The 19637-nt window shown below is 38.2% G+C and overlaps 3 protein-coding genes across 6 annotated transcripts; 2 read left to right on the forward strand and 1 right to left on the reverse strand.

Annotated features, from left to right (window-relative positions):
• Nucleotides 1-406: 406 nt before the first annotated feature.
• Nucleotides 407-8480, reverse strand: LOC113063956 (uncharacterized). Of its 4 annotated transcripts, none has more exons than XM_026234426.1 (4): nucleotides 8189-8480; nucleotides 6707-8100; nucleotides 953-6673; nucleotides 407-864 (listed from the first exon to the last, which is right to left on the reverse strand). In XM_026234426.1, the coding sequence occupies exons 2-3, from the start codon at nucleotides 7415-7417 to the stop codon at nucleotides 1316-1318; spliced, it is 6069 nt and encodes a 2022-aa protein (XP_026090211.1). In that variant the 5' UTR covers nucleotides 7418-8100; nucleotides 8189-8480; the 3' UTR covers nucleotides 407-864; nucleotides 953-1315. The 4 variants fall into 4 exon arrangements, with proteins under 4 accessions (XP_026090211.1, XP_026090212.1, XP_026090209.1 ...); XM_026234427.1 differs by having other exon boundaries at nucleotides 953-6668; nucleotides 6702-8100; XM_026234424.1 differs by having other exon boundaries at nucleotides 953-8100.
• LOC113063635 (phosphorylase b kinase gamma catalytic chain, skeletal muscle/heart isoform-like) lies at nucleotides 7979-12947 on the forward strand. The gene is made up of 10 exons (XM_026233980.1): nucleotides 7979-8033; nucleotides 8623-8662; nucleotides 8797-8975; nucleotides 9119-9173; nucleotides 9715-9780; nucleotides 10248-10411; nucleotides 10506-10596; nucleotides 11639-11792; nucleotides 11901-12026; nucleotides 12117-12947. Exons 1-10 carry the CDS (start codon nucleotides 7979-7981, stop codon nucleotides 12381-12383), a joined length of 1197 nt encoding a protein of 398 aa, XP_026089765.1. The 3' UTR covers nucleotides 12384-12947.
• Nucleotides 12948-13724: 777 nt separating this feature from the next.
• LOC113063961 (transmembrane protein 179B-like) lies at nucleotides 13725-18723 on the forward strand. The gene is made up of 5 exons (XM_026234431.1): nucleotides 13725-15570; nucleotides 16265-16461; nucleotides 16581-16718; nucleotides 17113-17191; nucleotides 17520-18723. Exons 1-5 carry the CDS (start codon nucleotides 15466-15468, stop codon nucleotides 17673-17675), a joined length of 675 nt encoding a protein of 224 aa, XP_026090216.1. The 5' UTR covers nucleotides 13725-15465; the 3' UTR covers nucleotides 17676-18723.
• Nucleotides 18724-19637: the final 914 nt, after the last annotated feature.

Consider the following 19637-nt stretch of genomic DNA (forward strand, 5'->3'; position numbering starts at 1 on the left):
ATGGGTACACGCTGTTCCGTTTAGCTATGCCCTCACCCTTACTCAAATAACAGCTCGTTTATTTATAGTAGTGATGGGAGCTCCGAATCATTACTGCGAATTGTTCTTTTAGAATAGACCCTGAAGCGATTCAGTGATTCTTTTACGTTGTATTCCTAATAAGTGCCAATTATTATTTAAGTACGTTCATTAATACGTTCATTAATACGTTCATTAATAATGAACGTATTGATTGAAATGTAATGTGTTCTAGTTCAGTTGATTGCAATAGAGATTATAATTTTTGTCCAATTATTATTATTATTATTAATAATAATAATATTAGTAGTAGTAGTAGTAGTAGTATTAATAAAGCTAGTTTACCGCTCTGAGATATTTAGTCTTTATTTAGCTATTTAATAGGCTATTTAGCGAACGAACTAAGAACCAGTTCGACCGATGCAATGATCCGACTCAAAAGAACGAGTCATTCACGAAACTGACATATTTATAGCCAACGCTTCTGGACCAAAAACTGGTGCACTTTTAAGGTTATATAAAGAAACGACAGGGAAACAATTAAGTTCTAAGGCTTTTCGTTCTTGAGGGTGTTGCAACTAAACCTTTTATGGATGAGCAGAAGTATGAACTATGAGCTTCCATAAAAACTGAAGGACGAGCCGCTATAAAGGTGAGTGAACTCCGCTAGTTAAATAGTAGACTGAGCTGTTTCCTTTCTTAGTTAATATAACCAAAACCCACTGACCAGTGATAATTAAAGGCTGCCTGTAATTCCTCCAGGTACCAAACAGACACAAGTGGCTTTCTCATACTGATGGATTTATTGAATCCAGCTTAGTCAGGATCATAAACACACCGTGAAAACTAAAAGCACAGAACAAACAATAATTAACTTAAAGAAAGAAATCTAACAGATAAAACTATTTTGACAAATACAACATACAAAACATACCTCGTTGGCTGAGTACCGAGAGAGGAATTAGTTTAAGTCTTTTTCTTCTTCTTTTTGTTTATCTTATTTCTCTTATTAGCTTAATGACCACACTTTAGTCATGCATCTTTCTTTCTCTTGAGAGATCGCTTCTTTCTCTAGAGAGATCGCTTCTTCTTCTGTATTAACCTCTTCTCTGCATACGAAGCTCACTCTTAAGCTACAGCGCCCCTAGTGGCACTTAACGGTAATAATAAAATACAGAAAATGAATAGAAACGAAAATGTGACAGTAACACTCCCACCAATCTCACAACTCTTACTGTGGGATTTCTATGACTTACACTCAGTCTGACAAACTGAACATGAAAATAAACACAAACCCTTACTCTGCTTCTAGCAAAACAATGACCTTATGAATAGGTCGTTCTAATGAGACTGTCTTAGTCACAAGTTTACTGTGCTTGTCATATGTCCTTTCACTAACCAAAAGTCGAACCTTTCTCACTTTGTTATCAGTTCCTGGATAGACATCAGTGACTTTGGCAAGCTTCCATTCATTACGTGGTGCCATGTCATCTTGTAGAAGCACTACATCATTTATCTTCAGATTCCTTCTGTGTACATTCCACTTCTGTCTTGGTTGCAAGTTGAGCAAATATTCTTTCCTCCAACGAATCCAAAACTCATTGGCTAAATATTGTACTCTTCTCCATCTTTTTTGAAGATACAAATCTTCTTTCATAAACTCTCCTGGAGGAGGTTGAACAATGGTTGACTTCATAGTGAGAATGTGATTGGGCGTTAATGGCTCAGGACCTGTTGGATCACTTAAATGCTCGATGGAAAGTGGCCTACTGTTGACAATCGCCATTACCTCATACAACAAGGTTCTCAAGGATGTACTGTCGAGTCTCTTTGCTGACTGGTCAAGGATGGCTGAAAGAACACTACGGATGGTCCTGATCTGTCTTTCCCATATTCCACCCATATGGCTTGCCGAAGGGGGAATCATGAGAAATTCACATCCAAGCGCTTTTACCTTCTCCTGATTCATTTCTTTCATGAGATCTGCGAGTTCTCTCTGGGCCCCAATGAAATTGGTTCCTCTATCACATCTCAGTTGACGCACATTTCCTCTTATTGCAATAAATGCTCGCAGAGCATTTAGAAATGCGTCTGTACTCAGGTCGTCTACTACTTCAATATGTATGGCTCGTGAACATAGACAGGTTAGTATGAGTCCATATCTCTTGAGCTCCTTTCGTCCATCTTTGACGTATATTGGTCCAAAGCAATCCATTCCAACATAAGTGAAAGGCGGGGTAGACTCAGTTCGTTCTACTGGCAAATCTCCCATACTTTGATGCTCCGTTTTCCTTCTGTATTTGCGACATCTGACACATTTGAAGATGTATGATGAAACTGCACGGCTGCTCCCAAGAATCCACCAACCATTTGCACGCAACTCATTCATAGTCATTCCACGACCTTGATGTTGAACCTTCGTGTGAAAATGTCTGATCAGCAAAGTTGAAATATGACTGTCCTTGGGAAGTATGGCAGGATGTTTTACATGCGGGTGTAGTACAGCTTGACCCAAACGTCCACCCACTCTGAGGATTCCTTTTTCGTCCAGAAACGGACTTAGTTTGTACAGATTATGATTTGTGGTCTTGGAAACTGTTTTCTTTGATTTTAGACTCTTTATCTCTTCTGCGAAAGCTTTCTCTTGAACTATTTTGATGACAAACAGTTCTGTTTCTTTTCTTTCTTCCAAAGTTGTACTTTCTTTGATCCTTTGTATATCACCCTTGTGTTCCTTGACCTTTCTTCTCAAGATTGCAAATGCTCTTATCAATCTGGACCATTCTGAAAACTTCTCAAATCTGCTGAAAATAGTTTGCTCTTCCTTTGCATTGATGGTATACACAGAGGCTTTGCGAAGTTCTGGATCATTTTCCCTGATCTCTCCCACCTTAACATCTCTATCAGGAATGTTCTTCTCCCAGAGAAATGCTGGCCCCTCAAACCATTCAGAGGACTTCAGTTGTTCTGCGGTTAAGCCTCGAGAAACGTAGTCTGCAGGGTTCTGCTCTGATGCGACATACGCCCATTGTTCTGGCTTTGTGCTTGACTTGATCCTTTGTATCCGATTCGCTACGAAGACTTGAAACCTTTTGGCATCATTATTTATGTAGCCGAGAACAACGGTGGAGTCTGTCCAGAAAAACTCAGCAATGTATGGGATTTCAAGTTCTGTACTGAGTAGATCACTGACTCTAACTGCAACAACTGCTGCTGAGAGTTCGAGTCGAGGGATAGTTGTGACACTAGTAGGTGTGACTCTTGACTTGGCCATTACCAAGCAACAATGGACTTGATCTGATTGGTTAATGGCTCGCAGGTAAGTACAAGCACCATATCCATTGACACTGGCGTCTGCGAAGTGATGAAGCTCGTAGCTTTTAACCTGACCGAAATCTGTAGGAATGAAACATCTTTGAATCTGCATGTTAGCTAAACTTGGAAGGTCTTTAATCCAGGATTCCCACGGGGGTTTTAAGTGCTCTGGAAGCTCGTGGTCCCACCCAACCTTATCCTTGCACATTTGCTGAAGAATCTGCTTTCCCAAGAGGACGAACGGTGCAATAAACCCCAGGGGATCGTAAATGGAGGCGACAGTAGAAAGTACACCTCTTCTTGTAAGGGGGTTCAACTTGACTTGAACTCTGAATTTGAATGTGTCTGAAGTGACGCACCATTCAACTCCAAGAGCTCTTTCAATGCGTGGTAAACTTAAAGACAGGTCAAGGTCTTTCACTGTGGCACACTCTTCTTCTGGAATAGTGGACATAACTCTCTCACTATTACACACAAATTTGTGGAGTCTTAACTTTCCTTTGGAACAGAGCTCTCTTGAGTCTTTGATGAGCTGAATGGCTTCCCTTTCAGTAGGAACGCTTGCCAAACCGTCATCAACATAAAAGTTTCTCTGTATAAAGTGTATGGTGTTTTCTTTGAATTGACCTTGTCCTTGGGCAGCAAGGTGTTTTAGGCCAAAGTTGGCACAGCCTGGAGAAGACGCTGCTCCAAAAAGATGGACCTTCATACGGTAAACTGATGGTGATGCTTCCAAATCTCCCTTCTCCCACCAAAGAAACCTTAAGTAATCCTGATCTTCTTTTGTGACATGGAACTGGTGAAACATCCGCTCTATATCACACATGAATGCGACAGAACTTCTGCGGAAACGACAAAGAACACCAACCAATGTGTTTGTCAGGTCAGGACCGGTTAAGAGGTGGTCATTGAGAGAAGTATCCTGGTACTTGGCCGAGGCATCAAATACTACTCTGATTCTTCCGGGTTTGTGTGGGTGATAGACCCCATGATGTGGGATATACCATGCAGGAGTGTTATTCAACTCTTTGTCAGGGACTCTTTCAGCATCTCCTCTTGAGATGATGTCATCCATGAAGTTTGTGTAATCATTGTAATATGATTTGTCTTTCTTTAATCTTCTTTCAAGACACTTTAGGCGATGCATTGCACATATTCTATTGTCTGGTAATGTGGGTCTTTTGTCACGAAATGGTAGTGGCATCTCATAGTGGCCGCTCTCATTCTGTGTGATGTTTTCTTTGAGTTTTGTGAGAAACTTTAAATCTTCTTGTGATACAGGGTTGCCCTCAATGGCTCTTTCAGAGAAGTCTCCTTCAAGTGCTTTGATAATGTCCGAAGGGGTGATGTCCTTTACTGTTGTCCTATTGACATAGTGGACTTTGTTCTGAAGCTTTAGAGAAGGCTTAAGCTCTGGGATGACTTTCTTGACAATAATGCGATGACTAATTCCAATTGCATCTCCATAGTTCAAGCAGTGATTGGTTTGTCCAACTATACTCCAACCAAGATCGGTGCGCTGAGCGTATGGCTCGCCTTCCTTGCCTGACACAATCTCTCTCGGCAGAAGAGCTTGTGAGCAGTTGTATCCGATCAACAATCCTACCTCGCAATCTTGCAAAGGTGCGATTTCTGATTGAAGGTGTTCCAGATGTGGCCAAGCTTTAGCTGTTTCATTAGTTGGAATGTGAGCTTTGTTGGCTGGAATGAATTCTCGTGTGTATGTAGGAGGTAAAGTGATTATTTTGCTTGAGTAAAGGCCACGAACTTGAAGATTTTGAAGTCTGTCGGACTGAACAACTGTAGTCTGGGAAGACATAGTAGACAGTTCTAGTTTAACAGGTTCTTGGTTTGTCTCTAGTAACTTTGCAACTTCACTGAGAACAAAGGTTGTATCGCTTTGCGAATCCAGTAAAGCATACACAAGAACTTCTTTGTGTTTTGTGGAAGATGAAAGCCACACAGGAATGATTGCAGCTGTCTGTGTGTTATTTTCTTGACTTGCGACTCGGTTAGTCGTAGCCATGGCTGTAACTTGTTCTTGAACTCGGTCGCTTTGACTTGACCTTTCGTTGCTTGGATTTGGATTAGCTATTGGTTGCCTTTGTTCTCCTTTGTCCTTAACTCTATCTTCATGAAGACAAGTCGGATGCCCTTTACTGCACCTTTCACAAATATTGCGGTTGGTACAGCTCTTCGAATGATGGCCTGGTTTGAGACAACCAAAACATAGCCTTTCTGACTTAATAAAGCTGACTCTGTCTGACACAGCCTTTTCCAGAAAACTTCTGCATTTGTGTAAACTGTGCTTAGGTTTCTTACAGAATACACATACCAGTTGTATCTTTTCTTGTGAAGTCGTCATCAGTGTTTTAACTCCAATTTCTTTCTGTTTTGTAAGCTTCGGTTTGTCTGATTTGTTAGGCTCACATTGTTTAAGTGACTGTAAAGATGTAACAGGATTACAGGCTATCTTGGCTTCTCTCGATAGAAACTCAACAAACTGGCTGAAAGTGGGAAACTGATTTGTTTGTTCTTCAATTTCAATAACCTTGCGGTTCCAACTGGCAGCAAGCCAGTCTGGAAGTTTGGAAAGTATCTTTTGGTTCTCATTGCAGTCATTCAAGATCTCTAATGACTTGATGTGAGCTGTAGCCGCTTCACAACTGCGCAAGAAATCTGCAAAGTCTCTTAGTTCGAAACTGTCTCTTGAGGTAATTTTGGGCCATGCATGCAGTTTGTCTCTAAAGGCTTTCGCGATTGTGAATGGATTTCCATATCTTTCATCCAGAATCTTCCAGGCAGCAGCATATGCAGATTCGGTTCCAAGCAGGAAGTATCCTTCAACCGCTCTCTTAGCCGGTCCACTCACATATCTCCGAAGGTAGAATATTTTCTCCTTGTCTGGGATATTTTTTTGGTCTATCAGCGTTTTAAATGACAGCTTCCAGTCACTGTAACTTAAGGAATCCCCAGAAAACACAGTAGGTTCAGGAACAGGGATACGGCTAGTACTTAGTGCACTTGCTAGCACTTTAACAAGATCTGATGTACCATCACTTGTAGGAGTGGCTGCAGCTTGGGGTATAACTTGTTTAAGCAGAGATGGGAAGCTTACATGTTCAGCGTCTTTCATTTCTGTGTTAATCTTTGTTACATCAATCTTTTGCGCTTCTACTGCACTCATTTGGTCATAAACCTGCATCTTTGCTTGTGCTGCCTTTAGATCTTTGACCTTTTCCAGGTGCAGTACTTTTCTTTTCTTTTCATCAAGTGTTCTCTGCAGAGCTGCATACTCTGCTTCTTGTTGAGCCTTAAACTTTGCTTCTTCTGCTTCTCTCTGCATTCTTAATCTAATTTCTTCTGTCTCTCTTTCTAAGCGCTTTTGTCTAATCAATGTTTCTTGTTCTACTGCTTTTTTCCTGACTTCAGCTTCTAGTCTTTCTATCTCTTGCTGTTCCGTTTCTTGTTCTTCTAATATTTTGAGAACAGCTTGACTCGCTGCTGCTTCTGCTGCGGCTTCTTGACGTTTTATAGAGGATCTATGTGAATGCTCATTTGAGTTCTTAGTGGTGTTGAAGGAGCTTGACTTATTGCTTACAGTTTGAAAGAGGGAGCCTGCTTCTGGCCAATCTTGTTCCTCTTTTCCTTCCAATCGGCTGGTTGCTTTATTCACGAGGAAACCTGAGATCTCCACACACAGATCTACTCTGCGACGTGACTCCTGATCCGGTGGGGTGAGCTTACGTAACTCTTCATAAACTTTTGTGACATCTGCACAAAGACCTCTAACATCACCAATAATATCTTCAAGTATGTCTTTATTCAAGGATTCTGTTTGAGAGAGGGGTAACTTGGATGCTTTTGCACGTGTTCTCCACTTTTCATAGTTGTAGTTAAATCTTTGCTGGAGTCCTTTAATCCTCTCATCCTGCATTTCTCTTCCCTTTTCTGTGAGTGTTTTCACTCTCTGACTTCTTCTAAGTTGTACTGATTCTTGCTGCTCACTAATATCAGTACATTGGGTTTCTTCAGACTGCATCTGGGGTTCTGCACTATTTAGTGGTGTATTTGGATCAGTCATTTTAACGTCTTGTCACTTGTCACTAAACAGCAAAATCTTTACGTTAACTAAAAGTCACCCCTGTACTGCAGGCAGTTAAAATATAAAGGCAGAATAAAATAAAAATGTAACACTGAATCTTAATGCAGTAATATGAATGTAACTTAAATTACTGTCAACTTAAATATACCCAAAACGTATTCAAATAAGAGTTATTCACATTTAAACTGTTCACATAAAATACAGAATTTTACAAATAGCCCAATAAAACAAAAGTACTGATGCTTAAACTTAGGTGCTTTAGAACTTACACTGTGGCTTAATAAAACAAAACTAGGAATAGCAAAACGTTACTTTCACTTTTCACAGTTTGATTAATCAACCATAAACTTGTGTTTTGTTTTCCTTGTTTAGACAAACCCTTAACTTATGAGTGTCCACACATCTTATGGTCTTATCTTAAAGTGTTGCTCTTCAAATCGTGTGCTTTGGTCCCGTGCGCGCTCCCCGCTCTGTTCACGTGCCGATCACGCTGTGGCAAGACTGCTGCTCCTTTGATCATGCCGCCTCGCCTCCACCCGCATGCAGATCAGACCGAGTTTTCACTGTAATTCCTCCAGGTACCAAACAGACACAAGTGGCTTTCTCATACTGATGGATTTATTGAATCCAGCTTAGTCAGGATCATAAACACACCGTGAAAACTAAAAGCACAGAACAAACAATAATTAACTTAAAGAAAGAAATCTAACAGATAAAACTATTTTGACAAATACAACATACAAAACATACCTCGTTGGCTGAGTACCGAGAGAGGAATTAGTTTAAGTCTTTTTCTTCTTCTTTTTGTTTATCTTATTTCTCTTATTAGCTTAATGACCACACTTTAGTCATGCATCTTTCTTTCTCTTGAGAGATCGCTTCTTTCTCTAGAGAGATCGCTTCTTCTTCTGTATTAACCTCTTCTCTGCATACGAAGCTCACTCTTAAGCTACAGCGCCCCTAGTGGCACTTAACGGTAATAATAAAATACAGAAAATGAATAGAAACGAAAATGTGACAGTAACACTGCCTGTGTTTGTGTGTATGTGATCAACTTTAAAAGGAAAAGGAATTTGAAGTAGCCTACATCACTGGATAAGGATGACAAAAGAGGAAGATAAGGATGACAAAAGAGGAAGAATTCTCCTCTCCAAAAGAGGAGAATTCTTGACATATTTGTCAAGAATTTTACGACAAATATGACCCAAAGGAGATATTAGGACGGTAAGTGTCAAATATCTTGATGAGGTTTGTCTCTGGAAAAAGTAAATCCTTAAGAGTTTAGTCAGACTACATAAAATAAAAAACAATAAAAATAAAATTCTATGATCAAAATGACTCGATGTCTTCTCTGCCAGAGGTGTGAGCAGTGTAGTTCGCCGATGTGTGGACAAACGGACTGGCCAGGAATGTGCTGTAAAGATCATAGACATCACACCGTCAGACAAAATGACATCTGAAGAGATACAAGAAATCCAGCAGGCCACTGTGAAAGAGATCGACATTCTTCGAAAAGTGTGTGGACAAAAAAACATAAGTATGACCTTCCACTGCTAGTCTTGATCCCTTTCACAATACTGCACATGTACTACAAAATATACAATTGTGCAATTTTTATAATGCTATGGTGTTTCTGCAACAACAACAACAACAAATGAGATGTCTTTTTTTCTCTTATAGTTCAACTGAAGGATTGTTTTGAATCAAAGGCCTTCTTCTTTTTGGTATTTGATCTGTAAGTATGGCTTCTCTCTTCCTTTCATGGCACACGGTCCTCATGTCTGTGCATCACTATTGCTAGTGGCCACATAGACTTGAGAAAACGTTTAACAAACACCCTCAAAACTATTTAATTGTGGCTGCACATGCAAACCGCTCACATTTAGCCCAGAAAAAAATAAATAATAATTTCATCCTCATTTCCCCTGGTAGCTCACTTTCACCGTTGTTTTGTTTGTAATTTAGCTTTCTATTCAGATTTCTAGATATTCCCTGTGGAAATTAGCGGTTGGTTGACAGATAAGACACTGGCTTTTCTAAGAGCCCACAATGTGGCTCATTGCCAAGATGCCAAGTGTCTGCCCAAGCCTGACTCTCAATACAAACATATGCACAAAATCCCTCCAGATTCCTTCTTTTGAAACTTACAATTTCTGTGATTACAAATTGTCCGTCTGTAATGTGCCCATTTTACATCACCAGATTAACGGTATTGCTTATCTTTAAATTTTTAAAATGTATTAGTTCATGTTTAAAGATGAATGTTCTTTTAACAGGATGAAGAGAGGCGAACTCTTTGATTACCTCACAGAAAAAGTCACACTAAGTGAGAAAGAGACACGGTAATATGACACGCTGATATGAATCTTTTATGCTCCTGATTATATTTAAACTGCGTGAAACAAACCCTATGCTGAGGAGGCGATTATATAATCAAACCGTTTAAGTTGTTGCCAACAACAACAGGGCATTTTGAGTGTTGATGGGTTTAAAGTTTGGTCATGGCACACTGCCATGCTCATAAATACAGCGCTCTTTCTACTTTTATGAATTCCCTCATATGTTATCATTTAAAAAGTTTTAACAGACTTCTTTTAAAAACTTTGAAAAAAAGAATTATGACGCCAAACATTTGGTAGTGTACATTATTTTCACTTGTTTTTTCGCATATAGATCTCATATTTAAAGGATAAAGTTAATCAGTGAAATGTATTTATAAAGCAATTCGAACCCATTCATTGCTGCTGCTGTATCAATATTTAAGGTAACATCTTGACTGTCTGCTGTCTCTTTTCTTGCTCTTTGATAGAAAGATAATGCGAGCTCTTCTGGAGGTGGTTGAGTATCTTCACACCCACAGTATAGTCCACCGTGACCTGAAACCAGAGAACATTCTGTTAGATGATGATGTGAATATCAAACTCACTGACTTTGGCTTCTCAATCCAGATTGAGCCCGGACAAAGACTGAATGGTGAGTTCTCATGAACACCTTTAAATATAAGCTTTAGGAAGTAATGCTTGCAGATGATGTAGTTTAGAAGAAACTGCCTCTGTTTCACCCCTAGAGGTTTGCGGGACACCAGGTTACTTGGCTCCAGAAATCATTGAGTGCTCCATGGATCCCAACAGTGCTGGCTATGGACCTGCTGTTGACCTGTAAGCACATAAAATAACTATGCATCAGTGTTATTTTACTTTTATTTATATTAAGAATGTATTAATATTTTAATTAGAGTTTATTGTTATATTTCCCATTTTATTGCAATTTTGGGTTGTAGTGATTTTATGTGCTTATGTCAATTTTATTTTAATTTTTATACTTCTATACAGATTTAATAGATTTTTGTTTCATTTTCAAATGAAGTGCTTTTAGTATAGCAATTTTAAATTATTTTATTTCAGTTTGTTGCTAAAATTGATATTTCATTGAATAATTATTTTTAATTATTTTTAGAATTTTTAATTCTTTAATTTCAGCTTTATCAACTAAATGCTTTTTCAAGGATAAGTTAACCCAAAAATGAATCTGCTTAAAGCTTACTCACTCTCAGGCCATCCAAGATGTAGGTGAGCAAAATCAGAACAGATTTGGAGAAATATAGCATTAAATCACTTACTTAACATTGATTGAATCCTCTGCAGTGAATGGGTGCCGGCATTATCATTATCAATCCAGTTTATCATTTAACATCTTGTGCAGCAAAAACCTGCATGTTTTTTAAAACACAATAAATCATTAAGGTGTTTTAGATTTAAACAGACCTTGCTTGCCAAAATATGAGCCCATTGTTCGTAATAACATTTTCTCCAGTTTAAAAGTCCATTCTTCATTGTCTTCTCACATCAAAATCCTCTGACTTGTTTATTTAGAACTGTATCTGACTTGTATTTAAATTAGAAGCAACGGTTTTAAGTTAAAAACAGATTTTTTTAACTATTCATTTTATAATTTTAGTTAACAACATCAAAACTGGTATGCATCACCATCACTCTTATTATTTAAATAAGCATACAGCAGCCCCACAACTCATACTACTGCAAATTAACATGGTTTAGAAAATATATTGCATTAACAGTCAAATAAACCAACCAAATAAACTTCCTGGCAGTGAAAGTGAACCAGAAGAATATGAAATGATTATGGCAAACTAGAATGTTTAGTATATAAATGTGATGTTATATAACCTTCTGTCTGCAGGTGGAGCGCAGGAGTGATCTTCTACACTCTTCTGGCTGGATCGCCACCTTTCTGGCACAGGAAACAAATGCTAATGCTTCGAATGATTCTTGCAGGACAATATGAATTCAGCTCTCCGGAGTGGGATGACCGCTCGGACACTGTCAAAGACTTGGTGCGTGTTGGTTGAGGTCCTGTTTGTCTTGCCGAGTTCGTCTTGAACCAGTTTTAAAAGTAGTTATGAAAATGCCTTTCCAAAGTCACCTTGTTTTCTTCCTAGTAGATTTCCAGGTTATTAGTTGTGGACCCGCAAAGTCGTTATACAGCCACAGAAGCTCTCAATCACCCATTCTTCCAGCAGTATGTGGTTACAGAAGTTCGTGATTTCAGCCCTTACAGGAAATTCAAGGTAAAGAGCAGATGTTCTAGAGACGACATTGTTAAGAAGTCCTAGATTTCAAGCCTTTGAGTTTCACCATACACCATTGTCATCCTGCAGGTTATTGCTATGACCGTTCTTGCTGCCATGCGTATCTACTGCAACTATCGTCGTGCCAAACCTGTCACCAAGGAAGTGATCCGCAGCGACCCGTATGCCATCAAACCTCTACGCAAGATGATCGACGCATGTGCCTTTAGGATCTATGGCCACTGGGTGAAGAAAGGGCAAACTCAGAACAGAGCAGCTTTATTTGAGAACACTCCAAAAGTCATTCTGCTCTCTATTGCAGCTGAGGAGATGGATGCGCTACCCAGGACTTGGTGAGGCTACATCACCTCCATTTACTAGCAGATACCACAATTTACCTCAAGAACATGTTGATAACGGTCCAAAAATACACCTCTACTACTACTACGACAGTATATTTCCCTCCTTATTTACATAGTGACAAGGAAATGATAAGTACATTTTTTTCAGGGGGCTTTTATTTCCTTTTCAATTAAAAAAACTACAACTGAGACCTGAACTATTTAATATGTGTACTATTATTTAATCCAATATTATCCAATAAATTTTTATTCAGTTTTGAATATATGATGCAATTTTTTTAAATGTGTAACTAAATAACTTTAATGACCATAAAGATAGGCTAAAACAAACTCATTTCACAGTATTTTGTGTAAAAAGGCAGATGTAACACTGACGTCCTGCATGACAGAATATAAAAACACACATTTTTATTTATCATATTCTCATAAGCTGCTTTGGACAACAGCTTCAGAAATGACTGACCAATTTGGGGTCAAATGGCAATGTTACAAAAAGCAGCTATATAATAAATAATAGCCTAAAACAAGATGACTTTGAATAATATGATTGTAACAGGATGGAGTATGACTGACCTAGTGGTGACACGAGCTCTGTGATTGGCTGAGCCATCGGCTGTGTCAATCCAGGATGCTTGGCGCAGGATGTACATGATCTGAGCACCAGGAAACCGTGAGGAGGTCCACTCTCACACATTACCCAGAATGTCATATAGTCCTGGAACAAAGTGGGATATTATTCTAAACTCCAAGTTTAGAACAATATTAAGAGAGTTACACTGCTGCTCAAAAGTTTAAAATCAGTAAGAAATTAATTAATTTTATTCAGTAAGAAAGCATTAAACCAATCAAGAGTTATAGTAAAGAAACTTATAATGCTGCAAAATATTTTTATTTCCAATAAATGCTGATGTTTTGAACTTCCTATTCATCACATAATCCTGAAAAAAAGTATCACATTGATAATAATTAGAAATGCTTCTTGAGCACCAAATCAGATTTCTGAAGGATCATGTGACACAGAAGACTGGAGTAATGGCTGCTGAAACAAGACACTAGAAATAGACCTTCAATTTAGGCCAGATGCCCAGTAGATTTTGTTTCTTTATGCTCCTGCTTTGGGTTCATACCTCAATTATCTGAGTGATCTTATTTTTCAGTTCATCTGACACAAAATCCTGGAACACAAATCTCCAACCGAACTTTTCAGCTTCTGTTGTCTGACAAATTCCCTGGAATAAACAGAAGCAGCTGTATCAGGCAAGTAAGAAGATACACAATCATTAGGATGACAGTAGGTTTAGGTTTCCGAGTACCTAAAGTCAGAGTTGGTGACAGGATATTTGTCAATCTTGAATGGCTGGAGTGTCACAGGTGGTGTTGGTGATTCCCCATCTCTCCCATCAGCAGCACTGGTTCCCATCATCATGTTTCCACCAGGAATAAACATCCCATCAACTGCCGAAACAAAATATTATTTATCTTCAACAAAACTGCTTACAACAAATGGTCAGTTTAGGGTCTTAAAAACACTTCCACACAATTTTCAGTAAAATATGACATTTGGGTTTTTCATGTATGTATTTTACAAAATTAGGAAATGCTTAACATGATCGAAATGATGGAAAGACATAAAAGACATGTAATGTTGGGAATTAGTTTTTTGTGTCACCAAAATGCATCCCTGTCCTGCTCAAATACAACAGATAATAGATATTATGATTCTCCTAAAACAAAAACTTTGATCATACAAACGTATTTCAGTCAACACACTCTATTACAAAGTAAGTGCAAAATACTGCATCCCAGCACACAAGGCACGGCGATGCACTGTGTCTCTCAGTGTCTGGTTGACATGACTTGGCATAAATTGGGGTATAACTTTTGTGTCCTTGGTTAAAATAAGATGTTCATGCACTGAGTAGTTGGTGTCCTGATATAAATGAAATTGTGGTGTGCATCATGGCAGGCGTGGAGTACTGGTGTGTTCACTGTCCAGACTCATTGGCATGATTGAGAGCAAACGTGAGCGGTCACGGCCTACAGCAGGGTGTGACCAAGTAAAATATAAAAAATCTCCAAAGAATCGCTAGCTTTATTTAAATATAGCTAAAATAGCTCCTTTTCACCAAAAAAATAAATAAAATAAAATAAAAGTCACAGCTACAATGAGAAAGTAAATAAATTTGACAAAATCCTCAAAATAGGCAACACTGGTATTTATCGCCATTATTGGTTTGGAGAATGAAGAATTAAAGGGATAGTTCACCCAAAAAAATAAATGTTCTGTTTACTCACTCTCAAGCTGTTCCAAACCTGTATGAATCACTTTCTTATGCTGAACACAAAAAAAAATATATAACTAAAGAGTCCCCATTTACATGTATGGAGAAGAAGTCACTAGGGACCAAACATTTTGGTTATCCACATCCAGGTCTTCAAAATATCTTATTTTGTTTTCCAAAGAATGAAATTCATACATATTTGGGACAACTTGAAGGTGAGTAAAAGATGATAGTTTTTAACTATCCCTTTAAGTCTGGAGCACTGTGAGTTGTTTTCACTGCTATAGTTGTTGTCACAGCCCACTTTTCAGCTATTAAGTAACTTTAATATGACTCTAATAAACAGCAAATCTTCTGTTACTATCATTAGTGTAAAGATGGTCACACACATGGAGATGCAGCTAATTCACATTTATGCTTAAGGACCTCACTCAGAGCACTTGCCGTTAAAGTATTAGTTTTTAAAAATGAACTGTGTTTTGTTATTATATAATTCTATTTGGGAATCTTTTTATCTATGGAAGTGTTGAAATTATTTGAGATCAGATCTTAATGCCTGTTTAATGCTTTCATATAATATCGACAACTGGCCCGTCATAAGCAGATATTGATATATCTGATATTTAGAAAAAGATGCAATGCATATGTTTCAGTCTGGCTGAAATGTTTTTCTGGCTTGATCTGAATGCAGTCTTTTATTATACCTAAGAGCAATGCTGTGAAATTCTCTAGCCAATTGTCTAAACATTTTCTGAAAAGCAACATTGTCATGAGGACAGGACAAGCCGTGAGAGCATGTTCATGATGGGACTGCCATGGCTGCTAGTTCTGGAGCTTGTCCTTTACGCTGGGTGTTTCATCTGCGGGGTGATAGCTGCTGCCTGGATGACACTCACTCAGGTAACACTAACTAACCATCTCTACAATGTCTGATCATAGCTATTTTGTGAGCAGTGAAATGGTAAAATGATTTATTGTTAAGAAAACTAAAAGCAAAATAATGCCTCTAGAGAAATGTTTCTCTATGAACTTAGTTCAGAGTTTTAAGTATCAAGATGATTGTAACAAAATTGTGTGTGCATATTTATGGGGCATTTGAGGCATTATTTTTGTTAGAAACCATTCAGTTTGATATTAACATGTAAATTAATGTATGATCATACAACATGTTAGTATGTTTATTGAAGTGGTCAGCTTATTTCTTACTTCTTGGGGGAAATTAATTGGTTTTCAAGTCATTTTCAATGATAGGCTAAATCTGTTTTTATTCATGATTATTTTTAAATATGTGTAGAAAAGAAAAAAAGTGCAATAAAAAAATGAAATGTTATGTTGCTTATCCCAGGTCAGACCCCTCTTGAGGTCTAAAATGTAATCAGCATGTGATCAGCCGGCCTCTCGCACCATATTATGGCTTATTAGAGTCATATGATACATAGACAATAGCACTTAGCAGCACTTTCCTTATATCTCTGCATGTCACAGAGAAATACAAATCTTAAGTAAGAAAATGATCCCAGATGTCTCTTGCTGTTGTTTCTCCTTATATTTACCATATGTAAATCTGGATGATTTTTGGTGATTGTCTTCTTAGGGCCACTTTGATGGACGGTGCATCCTCTATGGAAGTGTTCATTATAATGCATCTGGCCAGGCTCTGACCGTGGAAGGCTCCAGTTCTCCTTCAGTCTGCTATTTCGTGTCTGCCATTTCTGTGTGCATGGCTATTTACTGCTTTTCCCTTATTCTATACTGGATCTATGCCAGCTGTGTAGATGAGGATGTGAGAAGGTGAATGTATATTTCCATATTTCTTTTAGATGTTTCACATTCCACTTTCTTTTATTCATGCAGATGGAACTTAACAGTCAAATGAACATTTTTTGTTTTTGTCCGGCATGTATATGCAGGGGGACTGTTTCTCTCAACACTTCTCTGGGAGTCTGTGGTCTTCTTCTGTTTGTTCTCATGGTATCAGGATGTATTCTCAAGATCGGTCGAGACAGCCTTTGTTTCTCTGTCCTTCACAACACTCCCTCTATTACAAGGTGATTTCATCTGCTTTCTATTGTGTATGGCATTCTGCATCTGTGAATTTGGTGCACTTAAGAACCATATTCTCTACAGAGTTATAGAAGATGTGAGATTACAGAGCCAACAATGCGTCTCATAGTTCCCAGTTGCTGTGGTTAAAAAAGTAGAGCCCCTACAAGACATTTCGAAAAAAAATTATATTTCAGTACTTTTATGCTTTTTAGTACTACTTTTACATCCTCATACAATAGTATTTTGTTCCCCCATAAAACTGCTTTGAAATAGTTTTTCCATCACAAAAGTTTTGTTTTGAAATATAATTTATCCTCATTTTTTCTCCATTACCATATCCGTTTAGGGGCTCCATACAAAGTTAAAAATGCACTGCTGGAAATGTTTTTGTTTTAGTTGTGAAGATGCAGAGAATAAAACTTGGGCCCATCCATACACCGGAAATCAGTTCTACACAGGACTGTACAGTACTGAGGTCAGTACTTTGGTTTGGTTATTCTTCATAAGACCATCAACCTCTCACAGTGGTTGCTATCTTAAAAACACATGAGCCTCGCTAACCCACATTAACACATAATATAATAAATGGAATAGAGTGTTTCTGCGATGGCCCTGCAACTGAAAGCTTTTGCACGATGCTGTCTCCACACCAGCTGGTGTCAGTATGTGTGCTTAAAGCTCTTAGTGCTCTTAGTGTTTCTTTATGCACACCAAATCAGTATTTCTTTGTATTGATAAATACAGTAGAATTGAATATGTTCTGTTTCTTGAGCACCCACCCCTTCTGTTTCTTCCTTCTGTAGAGATCTATGTGGGTAAGCTTCTTCTTCTGGGTGTTAATAACGGCTGTGGTGGTCATGCAGAGACGCCAGAGCTCAAGGTTGAAGGTTTGGGGTGATGATGAATTTAGCCGTGCTGAGACGGAGCCCTTTCTCCATCGCCCATCCCGACAGAGATAAATAAGCTGTTCTATTCCTATAACATGAGCTTATCATGTAGTTTTTAGTGTATACACTCAGATGGGACCACAAGCAGTTATGAAATACCTAATAGTAATAAGTTTTAAGTAATTAAGTTTTTAATTATTCACATAAACAGTTTTTTTGATGTATGATAGCTACAATAATATACACTGTTTTAAAATATGTCCAGAGAGACAATAATCATGTCTTAGACCATGTGTTTGGACATATACACCAGGATAAATTCATAATGGCTTATATACACTCTTATCTTATCTTTACAAATGTGTGCTGTGGATTGTTTAGAGGATTAAAAGAAAACTACGCCAATAACTGATGGTACGAATCTAACATTTAAAGCTGAAGTGTGGAAATTCTGCCCCAGTACCAGAAGAAATCAGGATGGTTTTCAAAAAGGTTTGCCAAACACTTCCCCATCAGCCATTGGATGAGCAAACAGATAGTCCCGCCCCAAACTCACACTATTGGTTGAGTGCTTGTTGTTGTTTCAGGATTAGATTTTAATTAATAAAAAGAAAATACATTTCACATCAAATTTGATGATGTGAACTAGGAGACCGCTATTTTTTTTCTGTCAATGCAAATTTCATTGAATTTAAGTGGTAAGCTCTCCACTGTGTTTCAGAGCTGCTTGCTTAGTTTGCGAGCCTGTCTCTCTTTGGCTTCAAAGGCCACCTTAGTGTCTATCAGAGTTTCCAGTGCTTTGCACATCTCAGCCATGTCCCGTTGAAGCACGTCGCTTTGGCTAAGAAGACTCTGGCTCTCCTCTCTCAGCTGCACGGCTAGAGCATCCATCTGCGTGCTCTCCTCCTGACACTGTGCATGCAGCTGAACGGCCAATGAGAGCAAGCCCTCCGCGTGGCTCACCACTGAGTCCAACTGGTCCTTCGACATCCTGTTGTTCTTCACTCGACAGCTGCTCCACACCAAGTCCAGCTGGATTGCATCAACCAGTTAGAAAGGTATAATGGACATTAATATTGACAGCCTATATATAGGACTACTGTATATTTTAATAACTATTTGGAGTCAAATCATGTTTGTTTGATAATTATTATTTTTAATCTATTTCAAAACCCTTGTAAAATTATAACATTAATATGTTATTTCATTATTTTGTGAATTATTAATGTAAATAACATCATTTTTGTGAATACCATATTTTGATATGACTGTTGGATGAACAAGAGCACACAATAAAACAGCTGCATAATCAAGGCAGTTTGAAGCTGAAAGGCTGAACTATGCCCACAGGACAAATGTATTTAATATGTCCTATGTTTTCAATGCCAATAATATGTGTTTTATAAATGTTTTACTGTTTAATATAAGCTTTTTAATGGTGGGCTCTGTTATGTGTCACACATCATAAAAGGTCAAGATGTTCGATGAACTGTATTTTTCAACTGCACACACCGGCCACTTTATTAGGCACCGGGTTGGACCCCTTTTTGCCTTCAGATCTGCCTTAATTCATTGTGGCATAGATCCAACTAGGGGCTAGATACATTCGTCATTTTGGTCCATATTGACATGATGGCATCAGACAGTTGCTGCAGATTTTTCAGCTGCACATCAATGATGCAAATCTCCCGTTCCACCACATCCCAATAGTGCTCCTGAGATGTGGTGACTGTGGAAGCCACTCTTTTGTCATGCTCAAAAAATCAGTTTGAGGTCATCTGAGATGTGACATGGTGCATAATTGCATAAAATGTGTGGCATAATTGCATAAAAAGTTATTTTTAGGTTATTTTTAACTATTATTAGATATTTAAATGCAATCCACATTATTTATAAGGAAATGGGTATCTGAATAGGTGGTTCACATCATTGTCATTACAACATGCTGTTGTCTCTGTGACCTAAATCTCTGATGGCAGCACTAGTCTGAATCATCAGGCTCAAGGGAGGTAATAAGCTGCTTAGGGAAAAGCT

This window comes from Carassius auratus, chromosome 46 (assembly GCF_003368295.1).
Source record: "Carassius auratus strain Wakin chromosome 46, ASM336829v1, whole genome shotgun sequence".
Taxonomy (NCBI): domain Eukaryota; kingdom Metazoa; phylum Chordata; class Actinopteri; order Cypriniformes; family Cyprinidae; genus Carassius; species Carassius auratus.

Bases quoted from the DNA above. Each gene is read 5' to 3' on its own strand.
- LOC113063956 (XM_026234424.1), bottom strand. From the start codon at position 7,417: ATGACTGATCCAAATACACCACTAAATAGTGCAGAACCCCAGATGCAG.
- LOC113063635 (XM_026233980.1), top strand. From the start codon at position 7,979: ATGCAGATCAGACCGAGTTTTCACTGTAATTCCTCCAGGTACCAAACA. The intron at 9,174-9,714 runs GTAAGTATGGCT...TTCTTTTAACAG, and splicing joins TTCTTTTTGGTATTTGATCT to GATGAAGAGAGGCGAACTCT. The intron at 10,412-10,505 runs GTGAGTTCTCAT...TTTCACCCCTAG, and splicing joins GCCCGGACAAAGACTGAATG to AGGTTTGCGGGACACCAGGT.
- LOC113063961 (XM_026234431.1), top strand. From the start codon at position 15,466: ATGTTCATGATGGGACTGCCATGGCTGCTAGTTCTGGAGCTTGTCCTT. The intron at 15,571-16,264 runs GTAACACTAACT...TTGTCTTCTTAG, and splicing joins CCTGGATGACACTCACTCAG to GGCCACTTTGATGGACGGTG. The intron at 16,719-17,112 runs GTGATTTCATCT...TTTTTGTTTTAG, and splicing joins AACACTCCCTCTATTACAAG to TTGTGAAGATGCAGAGAATA.